This window comes from Vombatus ursinus, unplaced genomic scaffold (assembly GCF_900497805.2).
Source record: "Vombatus ursinus unplaced genomic scaffold, bare-nosed wombat genome assembly UNPS02015175.1, whole genome shotgun sequence".
In the NCBI taxonomy this organism is placed as follows: Eukaryota; Metazoa; Chordata; class Mammalia; order Diprotodontia; family Vombatidae; genus Vombatus; species Vombatus ursinus.
The window spans coordinates 7,263,840-7,277,001 of NW_020954953.1; the positions used below are offsets into that span (position 1 = coordinate 7,263,840).

At 40.3% G+C, this 13,162-nt stretch overlaps 1 protein-coding gene across 3 annotated transcripts in view; it reads right to left on the reverse strand.

The window, feature by feature from the left end:
* The window catches only part of LOC114031459 (ezrin), a 71,686-nt gene that overhangs the window by 3,287 nt on the left and 55,237 nt on the right, over positions 1-13,162 (reverse strand). For 2 of the 3 annotated variants that reach the window (XM_027846526.1, XM_027846528.1), the window contains 5 exons: positions 9,529-9,625; positions 4,546-4,709; positions 3,077-3,207; positions 1,301-1,461; positions 750-842 (listed from right to left, as the gene is read on the reverse strand). In XM_027846526.1, the coding sequence (XP_027702327.1) occupies positions 750-842; positions 1,301-1,461; positions 3,077-3,207; positions 4,546-4,709; positions 9,529-9,625 (646 nt within the window). Of the gene's footprint in view, positions 1-749; positions 843-1,300; positions 1,462-3,076; positions 3,208-4,545; positions 4,710-9,528; positions 9,626-9,822; positions 9,840-13,162 lie in introns of those variants that run through there. The other variant, XM_027846529.1, reaches the window with a different exon arrangement.

Consider the following 13,162-nt stretch of genomic DNA (forward strand, 5'->3'; position numbering starts at 1 on the left):
AGAGAGAGAGAGAGAGAGAGAGAGAGAGAGAGAGAGAGAGAGAGAGAATATTTAGGAATTGCTTTAATTTCCTTGACCATTAATTTCCTAACAATTAGAGATGTCCAAAAGAAGAACAGGCTGCCTTGAGAGGCTAGGGGTGGGGTGGGGGTGTTACTCATCTCTGGAGGTCTTCATTCAGAAGCTGGATACCATTTGTTAGAATTATTATGGGGGAGGGGGGACACACTCCAGCTCCAGATGGAATTAAATCAGAGTGCCTCAGAGGTCTCTCCCATCTCTGGAATTCTATGATTCCACTATATGAGAAAGAAGGCAGACTATGTCAGGTGCCCCTGAGGAGAGAAAAGCTGGATTCAAAATTAAATTCCTTGTCAAAACCAGTTTTGATCATCGTTGAATAGCGCAAAGCATGTAAGACCTTAAAAAGGGACTTGGCAGGACCCAAAGGTAAGTAGGTGGAAACCAAATAATGAGTTCCTTATTCTTTTGCTAATCTAGTCAATTTAGTCACTCACATTCCAGTAAGGATTTCTGCTTAGGTAATACAGTAACATCTGAGGTTGTGAAATGTCCCAGACCATTTGAATGGGAAAGTGCCGTTCTGCTCAGACCCCGTTCTCCATTCAAACACCAGACACAGGACATAGAAAAGGCTTTAAACAACCCCAATCAGCTGCCTCACCTTGCTAGTGAGTGCTGCAGGCGGGCAGAACAACGAGGAAGAAAGGAAACCCCTCCCCCCTTACCCTGAGCTGCCATTCTTCCACCTCATCCTCTTTACGCCGCCTGGCCTCTTCCAGGAGAGCAATCTTGGCCGTATACTCAGCAAGTTCAGTAGCCTGGTGAGAAAGGACCAAAATTATACTTGGAATCCTTTCCATAGAGTCCTCTGGTGAATGAACATTCTGAACCAGGATTGCATATTTTGGTGAATGGTGTCTATTGTAACCAAAATCTTCCACCCACCCTCCCTCCTTCCTCCCTTTGGCTTAACAGAGGTGAGTCAGACACCCTAGGGCATCTCTTCGAGATTGTGTTTCCTGGTCCAACACTTTTCCACTTTCCTCTGACTGCCCTAGGCCAGGGATGATCTCAGGCTCCCTACCCTATTCTACAAAGATGAGGCACCCTCTCTGATGGTTGTCTCATACCACCCCCAACCCCACTGACTCTTTATTTCAAAGTGGATCATGTTACAAACACTAGATAAAAACGATTATAGGCAGATGTCACTTTTTTTTATCCTAAGTGGCAGGCCCTTTATAATTTAGCATCTTGAAACTCAGGTAATTCCTACCAGCTGCTCCTGGCTCTTTATCTGATCCACAGTTTGTCTCTCCAGCTCTTCCTTGGCTCTCAGAGCGGCCACCCGGTCAGCCTCAAGGCGCTCAGCCTCCTCCTGGGCTCTTCTCCTCTCCTCTTCCAGCTGCATGGCTTTCTGGATCTGATCGGAGAGCTCTACAAAAATAATGAATGAATGAATGAATGGATAAACAAAATCAAACAAGAAACCCAACCCATGATCCTAAGTAGCCAAAGTCGGCACAGAGGCGACCCTTCAGCCTCCCTTTCCCGGGCCATCAGCTATCATTAACTGATTTCTCCAAGGAAAACATTTTAGGAACATACCTATTCTCTTCCCATCAACACCAACTGAAAGGCTTTAAAAACAAAACTAAACCAAAGAAAGCCAACAAAAAATCATCCAAGAAAATTGTACGGGGCCATAGACAAAGGGCTGCATTTGGAGTCAGAAGACCTAGGTTTGAATCCCAACTCTGACAGTCACTAGCTGTGGGGATAAGGTGTTTCATGCCTGGGCCTCAGTTTACTCATCTGTAAAATGAGAGGGCTAGACCTGATAGCCTTTAAGGTCTTTTCCAGCCTTCAATCGATAAGCCGATGAAATCTCAGCTTGGTCAGGGGTACTTCCTAGCCCATATACAAAAGGGTGAGGTCAGTGTCTGTAATTAGTTTGGTAGCCATTTAAGGCAATGATGTGTGGGTGGGTGTGTGTACACACACACAGACACCTTGTATACATCACTATGTGTATATGTATATGTGTGTATATATGTATATATGCATCCAATAGTTGTTTTTTAACACGTCTCCTGTATACATAACTATATGCCTGTGTGATTATGCACATATACCCTTGCCATACAAAAGTGTGAACCAAATTTTTGACAAAGCACCCAAATGCACAATAAATCCTACAGTGAAATTCTTTGCTGTAATCTTTTTGTAATGCAAACAATTACACCCAAATTTATCTGGGATTTATAAAAGATTTGTATATAATGTGTGTGGGTTTTTTTTGAAGAAGGGAGAACATCTATTCTTAGAAAATAACACCCCATCTTCAGACACAACTAATAAGATTTAATGAGGATTTCTCTGCCTGTGTATTCAGTGTGTGTTGTTGTATTCAGCAAAGTTCAGCAGCCTGGTGAGAAGGGACTAAAATCATAGTTGGAATCTCTTCTGTGTGGCAGTGTAAGTATAATTATCCCATTTTACAACAGGAAAAACCAAGGTTCAAAAGTTAAGTGACTTTTCCTATATTGACAGCTGGCTCCAGCTCAGGTCTTTTGACCCTAAGACCCAAGTTTATAACACGATGCCTCTTTCGAGACAACAACAGGTCAAGGAGCATTTATGAAGCATCCACTATGTGCTAAGTGCTGTGCTAAGCTCTGGGGACACAAAGAAAGGCAGAAACAGTCCTTGTGCTAATGAAGTTCCCAATATAACTGAAGAGATACCAGGTAAACAAGACATACCCGGGATGTTGTCTCTCTCCCTCTCCCTCTTTCTCTGTCTTTCTTCTCTCCCCGTTTTTCTTTCTTTGTCTCTTCCTCTGTTTCCATCTTTCTGTCTTTATCTCTCCCCTCTCCTTTGTTTCTCTTCCTTTCTGTCTCTCCTTCTGTCTCTTTTCCTCCTCCACCTGTCTCTCATTGTTTCTGTCCCTCTGTCTTTATTGTTCTGTCTGTCTCTCTTCCCTCCTCCTGTCTCTCTCTCCACCACTATGAGGACAGCTCAACTGTACATATACCATCAGCCTCCTTACCCTTTTCTGCTTTCTTGGTCTTCTGTTCATAGTCCTGAAGCCTCAGCATCAGCTCCTCCTTCTCTCGCAACATTTGCTCCTTCTCTCTTTCGACAGTCTCTCTTCTCTTCTTTTCGGTTTCCAACTGCTGCCTGTTGGCAAGAGGAACAGATGGAAGAGAGAAAGAGAAACTTCAAACTTCAGAAAGAAAACCACAAAACCATGGACACTTGAAAAATTGTGGAAGCCTATGGGAGAATTCTCTTTTTCACATGCCCTGTAGCCCTTCATATCTTTCCCCCTCAAGTGTGGAAGAACATACTCATTTCATTATTTTTCTTTATTTTTATTTTTTATTCTTTTTGCTTTTTGCTAGGCAATCAGGGTTAAGTGACTTGCCCAGGGTCACACAGCTAGTAAGTGTCATGTGTTGCGTGTCTGAGACCAGATTTGAACTCAGGTCTTCCTGACTTCAAGGCCGGAGCTCTATTCACTGTGCTGCCTAGCTGCCCCTAACATACTCATTTCAAAACCAAGCTCACCAATAAAGCCCACCCTCATCATGGACTGTAATTAAAATGATCCTTAGATCTTTCTGCATTTTCTCATATTCTATCTTTGGACATTCAGCTTCCAGGGCAGTCAGGACTTTGGCTCTCAAGTCCTACACCTTTAGATGAGAATATTAAATTATAGTAGATGCCATAGGGCATATGGCAGGCATGTGGCTCTTTTGAACTGTGGTGATTGCCAATGGGTTTCCAGTCCCAGAGACATGAACATCCCAACGTTAGAGTAATCAGAGAAAATCAGAGCTGGAAAAGACCAACCGGCTCATTTTACCCACAAGGAAACCAAAGTCTAAGGTACTGCCCAAGATCACACAGCTCCTTAGTGACAGTGACTCCTCGTGTTCAGTAAGCAGGCCTGCCTGTGCTCTGTATATGTCCGGCAAGAAGCACTTGTTAAATGCTTACTATGGACTGGGGCGCAGTGCTAAGCACAGGGGATGCAAATACAAGCAGAAAGAAAGAACAGCCCCTGCCCTCAAGGAGCTTACACTCTAACGGAGGAGGACGGAACACAAAAGGGAGCCAAAAGGTGATGTGGGTGGGGGTCAGGGGAAGAGGGAAGGGAGTGTTAGGATGAAACTGGTTTGGTGCCTAGTATGTTATGTAGATGAACAGTCTTCTCTAGGAAGGCAGAGTGCTACTGAAGAAAGGGTATGAGACTTGGAGCTGGAGGATTCTTCCCCCTTGCCACCTGTGTGACCTTGAGCAAGTCACAAACTCTCTGGGCCTCAGTTTCCTTATCTGTCAAAGGAGGGGGCTGGATTTGAGACACCCTCCAAGTTTTAAATCCACAATCCCATGATCCACATTAGCTCCATTCATTCACCAGGACTACTAACAGATCTTATTCTATCTTTGTACACAAGTTGTCCTGCACTGCTTTCCTCGGTCCTGACCTCCCTTCTCCTCTTGGCTCACCTCTCCAGTTGTTTCTGGTGCTTCTCCTCCCGTGCTTGGGCCTTCATCTGCTGTACCTCAATGGTATCCGGCTTCCTACGACGCATATACAGCTCATGGTTCCCCATGCAAAGCTGAAGGATCCGCTTATTAATCCGGAGGCGAGGTGCATAAAATATAAAGTCCTACAAGACAAAACAGAATGTCTTTTGTGATCCTCAATCACTTTGCCATTTTCCAAATCACAGGTGTCTCTTAAAATGCTAAGGCTGAAAGGGGTACAGGTACAAGAGAATGACCTCTGCTTGTCCAAGGGAGGAAAATGGCGCCAACCCAAAAGTAATAGATGGAGAGAGAAACGGAATTTCCTACTGGGCTTTTTCCATGAGCTCATGAAGGGAAATTTTCTCCATTAGATTGTAGGCTTCCTGAGGACAAGGGACTCTTTGATTTCCACTGGATCTCAATATAATCATATTATAATATGTTCTATCTGCAACAGATACTCGCTCAACAAATAAGTTTTTATTTGAAACTATTTTTCCTTTGCAGGAAAGGGATGCTTTAATCAGAATTTCAAGAGCCAGAAAGGAATCCTTGTACTCTAATTAAGGCTGAGACATCTGAAAGCACTCATTTTCCAACCTTCAACCCTATCCTGGGGCTCAATTCGGCTGAAAGACAGAAGTAGAGAATAGCAACTGATGTTTTAGTAACAGAAACAACCATGTTAAGGCAAAAATGCTTCAGTCCAGCTCCTTTCCTACTTCTCCTTACAACTAGAGGGCCCCCCCAAACACCATCAGAGGAAACACAAGATACTTATGAGATAGAAAAGATGGACACTGTACAAATAGCTATTAGACTGAGACATTACTGGCAACATCAAAAATATAGAGAAGCCACCAGTCGTATAGGAAGTCTAGATTCTTGTGTGTGTGTGTGTGTGTGTGTGTGTGTGTGTGTGTGTAGGAAAAATTCTGAGTGCTGGTAACAAGGGGCTGGTTCTAGATGTTATTACAACATCAATCCCAGAAAGCTCCTACTCTGAGCTTTCTTGGGGAAATCTCCCTCTGGGGTTTCAAATACTTAGATTAAATCATCAGGTTTCCTGAGTTGGTGTCTGAGAAGTTAGGAGGAAAACAGGTATTTTTATTACCACCTACCTTTTAGTACACAATAAAACTGTATTATGGCTTCATAATCATGTACCATAAATGGATCCTAACTGTGACTGATGAGAATATGCAAAGAACTACCAAGCCTTTAAAAAAAAAAAGTTAATGGACCAGAACTAGGGACTGAGATGAGATTTTTTCATTAACTAAAAGTCTTCTAAGAACCAAGGTTGCACCTCTATGACAGCCAGTCCCCTGGAGCAATCTGGGTTATTCTCCCAGGTTACCCTCATGCCAGTGAGTGTAGCCATAGGCTCTTTTCTGTTTTTGTTACAAGTATCTTGGTCTCAGAGATTCAAAAAATGTGGCAGCAGTCTGGATGTACCCTTGTAAAGGTAACCACAGGCTTCAAAGTTCAATGCTGTGTCAGAGCCAAGCTGGGAACTCGGTGCCTCTAGAATTTAATTAAAAGTTTTTCCTTTTTGGAACAAAGGGTCAAAAGTTGTTAACTGGTTAGCACTTTTCAGGCACTGCTACTCAAACTCTGAAGTCAGCGGGATAATGACCTTTTTTGATTTTTTTTTTTAAACAGAAAAAGTCTACCTCTCTTGGGGGCATCTGAGATCTACCATAGTCAGAAACCTCTTTAACAAACTGACTAGAAAGAGTAGGGAACATTTATACTGAGGAAGGAAACCCCCAATCTTGCCAAAAGGACTTAGCCACTCCAGGTAGCACTCCCCACCTCGTCTGCTGTAGGTGGCTCAATGAAATACAACACATTAGTAAGCTGAGGCGCAGTGCTAAGCAGCTGACTTTTAATAAGGAAATGCTTGGTCATTAGCAAAAGCATGACTGGGGGGAAAAAGTCTGTTGTAATTTTCTATGGCTACAGGACAACAACTCATTTGTAAGCAGACACGGAAACTTACGGGACCCTGTGCAACCCAGTCAAGATAAGGAATCTTAATGTGGCATGCACAATCTTTGTCTCTGAGATTCTGTTTTTATATCTTTGAGATGAAAAGCTAAACTGGAAAGCCTTAGTTCCCACTGCCCACCATTAAAAAGCTTTTAAAGGAGATGGTCTATCTCCATATTGCCTCATCTTGATGTAAAAAGCCACAAAAAAAGCTAGCAGAGGGGGGAAAAATCACCCAGGCAATAATAATAGGTAGTACAAATGACTTGGCCTGAAAGTTCATTATTATAAAATATACTCCAAATTGGAAATAATCTTACGGCAAGAGGAGAAAGAAAAGGAAGGAAGGAAGAAGAAAAGGAAAGAAGGAACAAAGGAAAGAAGGAAGAAAAGGAAGGAAGAAAAAAAGAAGGGAAGGAAATTAGAAAGAAAAAGAAAGAAGGAAGAAGAAAAGGAAGGAAGAAAAAAGAAGGGAAGGAAATTAGAAAGAAAAAGAAAGAAGGAAAAAAGGAAAGAAGGAAGAAAGGAAACCCTAAGGAGTATGGTCCACACAGAGAACCAGAATTGAAGAGCCTGGGTTCAAATTCCCAGTTCTTCAATTCACACAGTAACAGTAATAACGTAAAGATAATCACTTGTGAAACACTTAGCAAGTCTAATCAATGAGACTATGACATAATTCTGAACAACTCATGATGATGAAAAATGCTATCTACCTCCAGGTAGAGAACTGATGGATTCAGAGTGGTGATAGAAGCATATTTTTTTTCTCTTTCTTTTTCTTGTTCCCCCACCCCGAAAATGGGTACTGGGGAAATATGTTTTGCATGACTTCATATGTGTAAGTATTGCATTTCTTGCCTTCAGTAAATGGGGACTGGGAGTGGAGGAAGGGAGAGAATTTGGAACTGAAAATAAAAATAAAATTGAATAAAAAAATGCCCAGTTCTGCACTTGTTAGACGAAGAACCATCAAGTCGATCTTTATTTGTAAACTGAGGCAGTTGGTCTATATGACCTCTAAAGTTGCTTCCAGCTCTAAACTTCTGAATCTATGGAGTTGTATGAGAATATACCAAAAGCCCTTCTAAAAAGAACCACCGATTTAATGCTGCAAGGAACTTTGGCTGTTTAGCCTCCTCTCCCCCTAATTTACAGATAAATAAAATGAGACCTGGAAAGGCTTAAGTAACTTGCCCATGGTCACACAGCAAGCACTGCACACACACTGTCAAACTCTACTTTGCTGACTACAGATCCAGGGCTCACTCCACGAAATGGACAGCCCTAGTACCCTAATGACTTTCCCAGCTTTGCTTTGCCTCAGTTTCTATCATCAATAATACCTACAACGAACCTCATTCAGAAGGAAGCTGTAAATTAATGTGAACTGCTCCTGTGGAGCTGAAGTCCTGGCATCAAATACTGCTTTAATTTGAAATAACTGTGTTGTTACTAACAGTGGAAGAGGCAGGAGTTCACAAACAGCAGGAAGGATTTTCAATAAAGAAGAAAATACCTTCACAAACTATGTCACAAGACATGCCGATTTTAAATTATGCTGTGTTGACAGTAAGGGAAAAGTAATTGGACAATAGCACTGTGTTCTTTCTTGAGCGGGTTACCATCCCTAAGCAATACCTAATCTCAAGAGGATACATAAATACCCAAGGCATGGACTACAGCCCATGTTTGCCTTCCTAAGCTTAATGCTGTAACTAAGGAACCAACGACCCAAGGACACCAAGTCTTTTCCCTTCGTTATAATTTTGGTAAAATACAGAACCAGGCATTAAAAGAACTGGCTTTGTTTATGGAAGGATTATAGGCAGTTTTCAGCTGCCAGATAGTTGTGTGTTAAATAATTACTAATATATATTAAATAACAAATTTAAGAGTATTATTAATAATGAAATAGAATGATCAATAATTAAATAATAAATAAAATGTGTATTGTGTGTTGGATTTAAAAGTTCAGAGAAGTGTAGGCAAAAAAATCTGTCCCTGTCTTGGAAAAGAATGGAAAAAAAAAAACCCAACAAACTCAAAATAAACCATGACTCTCAATATATGTCAGTCACAATCAGAGATAATGTAGTTGAAAGAGACCACAGGAGATCATATAATTTGGAGTTCATGGATTCTCAAGGGACCCACAGATAGTTTCTGTTTATTTGAATGGGGGAAAAAAACCACATTTATTTCAGTATCATTGGTTTCTTTTGTATTTCATTTTATACATTGAAAAAACATTGTTCTGAGAATAATGTCTGACTAGATTGACAAAGGGGCCCAAGTTAAAAATCCCTGCTCTGGTCAAATCACAAGCCAATCTCCTGGGTCCCATCATACAGAGAAATTGGCAGGTTTCCCTCGTTTACAACCAGGTTTTCCTTAAGTGAAACCCAAACTATGAATCTAGTTCTTCTTAACTTTGTCAAGTTTCCAAGACAGTTCCCAAAGGCAAAATGCTCAAAGGTCTGTTGCTAGAGATCTCATAATCAGAAATCCACCTGAGATCAAGAAAATGGTGCTGCAACATAGATGCCCAGTGGACAAGAGGGGTTCCCAACCACCATAGGAAGATAAACAATTATGAATTATCAACCCTGGGGCCCCCAGTCCCATGAGAGGATACTGATCATTTAGAAAAACTGTGCCCAGAGAGGCAATGATTCATTAAGAAGAAAAAGGCCATTCTGAATCAAAAACTAGGTTAATGGGGATGGCGAGCTCTCCATTAGTGTATGTTTTCCACTTCATCCTCTTACCATAATGAGCAGTCATGTGGCACAAGAGGCCCTTTCTATATAACTGTGCTAGTCATTGTTCTCCCCATACAAATGAATAGACTAAGTCACCAGCTCCTTCTCAAATGTCAGAGCAATCTGAACACTGTCTTAAAACCTCATTTTGCTCTGAGGAATAAAAATAAAAAACCGCCTCAAACCCAAGTTAACTTACAGGTGCCTTCTTATCGATGGGTTTAATGACAAACTTTTTGTCATTGAAAGAGATGTTTCTGATTTCACTCCAAGGGAAGCCAATCTTTGGAGTCAATCTAAAGAAATAAAAAGAGAAAAAAGGTCAATGTACAACTATGGGCCTACTTAGTACAGCTCAGTCACTTCTCTACAGATGACTCCCAAATCCTCTCTCCTGAATATCACATCAATCCTACATCAACAAATATCTCCTGGACATCTCCATCCAGATGTCCAATAAGCATCTCAAACTAAACACGTACAAAAATGGAACTTATCATCTTCCCTTATAACCCTCCCTTCCAAGCTTTCATATTTCTGTTGAGGACACCAACCATCTTGGTGATATGTAACCTTGGAATCATCTTTGGGTATTCACTGTCCCCTTAACTCTCATATCCAATCAGCTGCAAATGTTTGCTGATGCTAATATCTCTCATACCTATTCCATTCTCTATACTCACATAGCTACCATGTAAGTTTAAGACTTCTGAGATGCTAAATACACTGTTGGTGGAATTGTGAACTGATTCAATTATTTTGAAGAGCAGTCTCAAATTATGCCTGAAGAGCTATAAAACTGTATATACCTTTGACCCGGCAATAACATTAATAGGTCTATTTCCCAAGGTGATCAGGGAAAAAGAAGAACCTTTATATTCTAAAATATATATAGCAGCTCTCTTTGTGGTGGCAAGAGTGGAACTTGAGGGGATGCCCATCAATTGGGGAATGGCTAAACAAGTTGTGGTATATGATTGTGATGGAATACTAGTATAAGAAATGACGGATTGGTTGATTTTAGAAAAATACAGAAAGATTTGCATGAAATACTGAAGAGTGAATAACCAGAACCAAGAGAACATTGTATATGGCAACAGCAGTATTGTTTGAAGAATAATTGTGAATGACTAAGTTATTCTGAGTATTATAAATACTCAAATCAACTACAAAGGACATATGAAGGAAAATGCTAGTCACCTCCAGAGAAAGAACTAATACAAGTACATATAATATGGTTTTATGTGTGTTTGTGTGTGTGTGTGGGCATACATGTGTGTATGTGTGAAATGTTGGCCTTCTCTAGAAAGAGGTGGGGAGGGCGAGAGGGAGGCAGTTCAGAAATTAAGATGTAACAAGAAAAAAAATCTCATTATCTCCCATCTGTACAACAGTTTCCTAATGGATCATTCCTCCTTTCCAATCCATCCTCTACATAACTGCCAAAATAATCTTTCCAAAGTTCTGATTTGACTAAACTCATTTTCCTACTCCAAAGCTATTCTTCAATGGCTCTCTATTGCCCCTAGGATAAAATGCCAACTCAGCATTTACAGCTCTTTAGAGTTGGGCTCCAACCTACAATGGCCTCAGATACTTACTACCTGGTAACCCTGGGCAAGTTACTTAATCTCTCTCAGCCTCAGTTTCTTTATTTGTAAACTAAGCGTATTCATAGCACCTACCTCCAAGAATTGTTTTGGAGATAAAATGAGATAATATTTATAAAGCGCTTTATAAACCTTAAAGCATTTACATAAATGTTAGCTGCTGCTGCTGCTACTACTATTACTACTACAACTACTACTACTACTACACTGCTATTATTATTATTATTTGTGGACTCATTTCACATTATTCTCCTTCACATACTCCACAATCCTTTTAAACATGTCTAAATTTCATCTTCCATCTCCATTCCTTTGCACCCATGCCTAAAATACACTTCCTTCTCCCTTCCATCTCTTAGAATTTTTAGATTTCTTCAAGGCTTATCTTAAGTCCCCCTGCTGTATACAGGATTTTTCTTTTTGACTCACTAGTTACTAGTACTCTTTCCCTTCTCAAAGTATCATAAACTTACTCTTCTACTTAAATGTTTTATTCCCAACTATGACTGAAGATAAAGGCCAACTTTAATTTTTGTCTTTGTATTGCTGGCACCTTGCATATTCTAGACATTTAACAAATATTTCATCAAATATCCAATAAATTTAAATTCTAAAACCTATTGTGTCATATATATAAATCTGTCATACAAAAATTATGTGCTTGAATACTTGCTAAATAAATGACTTTCAAGTTAATGTTTCGCATAGCTATTAAATCCTGGTATTGTATCCTAACTTTACATCATATCTTCCTGGGACTTTGAATCTCCTTGAGGGGAGGGATCCTAACTAATACTTTCCTTTTATCTCTCACAGCACCCAACAAAATGGATCATCATGACTGGATCATATACTTAAGGCTTGAAACTAGTCCTCATTTTACAGGTGATCAAACTGAAGCCTAGAAGTTAAGTGACTGGTCCAAGGTCACAATGTTTTAAAAGTAGCAACTATGACTCCAAATTCTGTATTCATTCCTGGTCACTTAAATAAGTATTCAACCAATACTGTAGTCATAATCTTTATAGGTTATACAGCCCAGGTTCTAGGCTGAATTTAGCATATACCCTGTGACATCATTAAGAGACAAAGGCAGAAACAATCTCCATTTAGCTACCTGGCTAACATATTACTCACAGTAAGGGAAAAGATCATAGGGTCATAAGATCTACAGCAGAAAAAGACCTTAGAGATCATCTTTTCTAACTCCCTCATTTTACAGATGTGGAAACTGAGGCACGGGGAGGTTAAACTGATTTGCCCAAAGTCACACAGGTAGCATGCCTCTGAAGTAGGATGGATAGATTTAAGTACTTTGCTTGAAGTAATTTGTTTAAATCTGGGCATAATATATTAGGATCTAAGGAAGGAAAGTAATTTTACTATATGTATTCATACATACATAGGGCGTCAACAATCTGCGTATGTCAATAGTATGAGCCAGCATTAACAGGTAGAAGGGGGCTTAACGAAATCATCTGATTTAGTCGCCAGCTTCACCCTATGTATGTATAGTCATTGCCTGTGGGGTTTCTGTGGGAAGCCCGCATCAGAGCTGGTAATGAGATAGAAACAATGAACCACACCAGTGTGGCTCAATTTGCGATGGCATAATTAATGCTGTGGGACCAGAGAGACTAAGTTTACAACTCTTTCTAAACATTAAGCAACCAGGAAACGGCTGGTTTCTACGTATTCCTATCATTACATTCTCCCTCCCCTCAAACATAGAGGATTTCTGTTGCTATTCTTGGAAAAATTAGATCATCAGCCTGTGCCATCATCTTTCCTGTTCCTTGGTCGTGGGCCTGGGCATCTTGCCATCAATGGCTCTCTGATGACTGGTAGCACCCTGGGCAAGTCATTTAACCTCCAACTCTTCATCTGTAAAATGAGAATAACAACAGCCATCTACCTCTCAGGGTTGTTACGAAGATAAAAAGAGATAATATTTGTAAAGTGCTCTTTGCTTAAAGTGCTATATAAACACTAGATATTACCATCTGTTATATGTTATTATTATTAATATAGCTATCAACAGACTCAGCTCATCTTTGCTTTATCTGAATTTCTTTGTTGTTGGAGCAATGAATTCCAAACACTTAACTTAACATTATTATAAGCAATGATCAGGGTTTTTCCGGTCTAGATCTAGAATTCACTGGTATTACCACTGAGGAAACCCCTCCTACCCATGCATGTTAGCAACTGCAACTTCAAGTG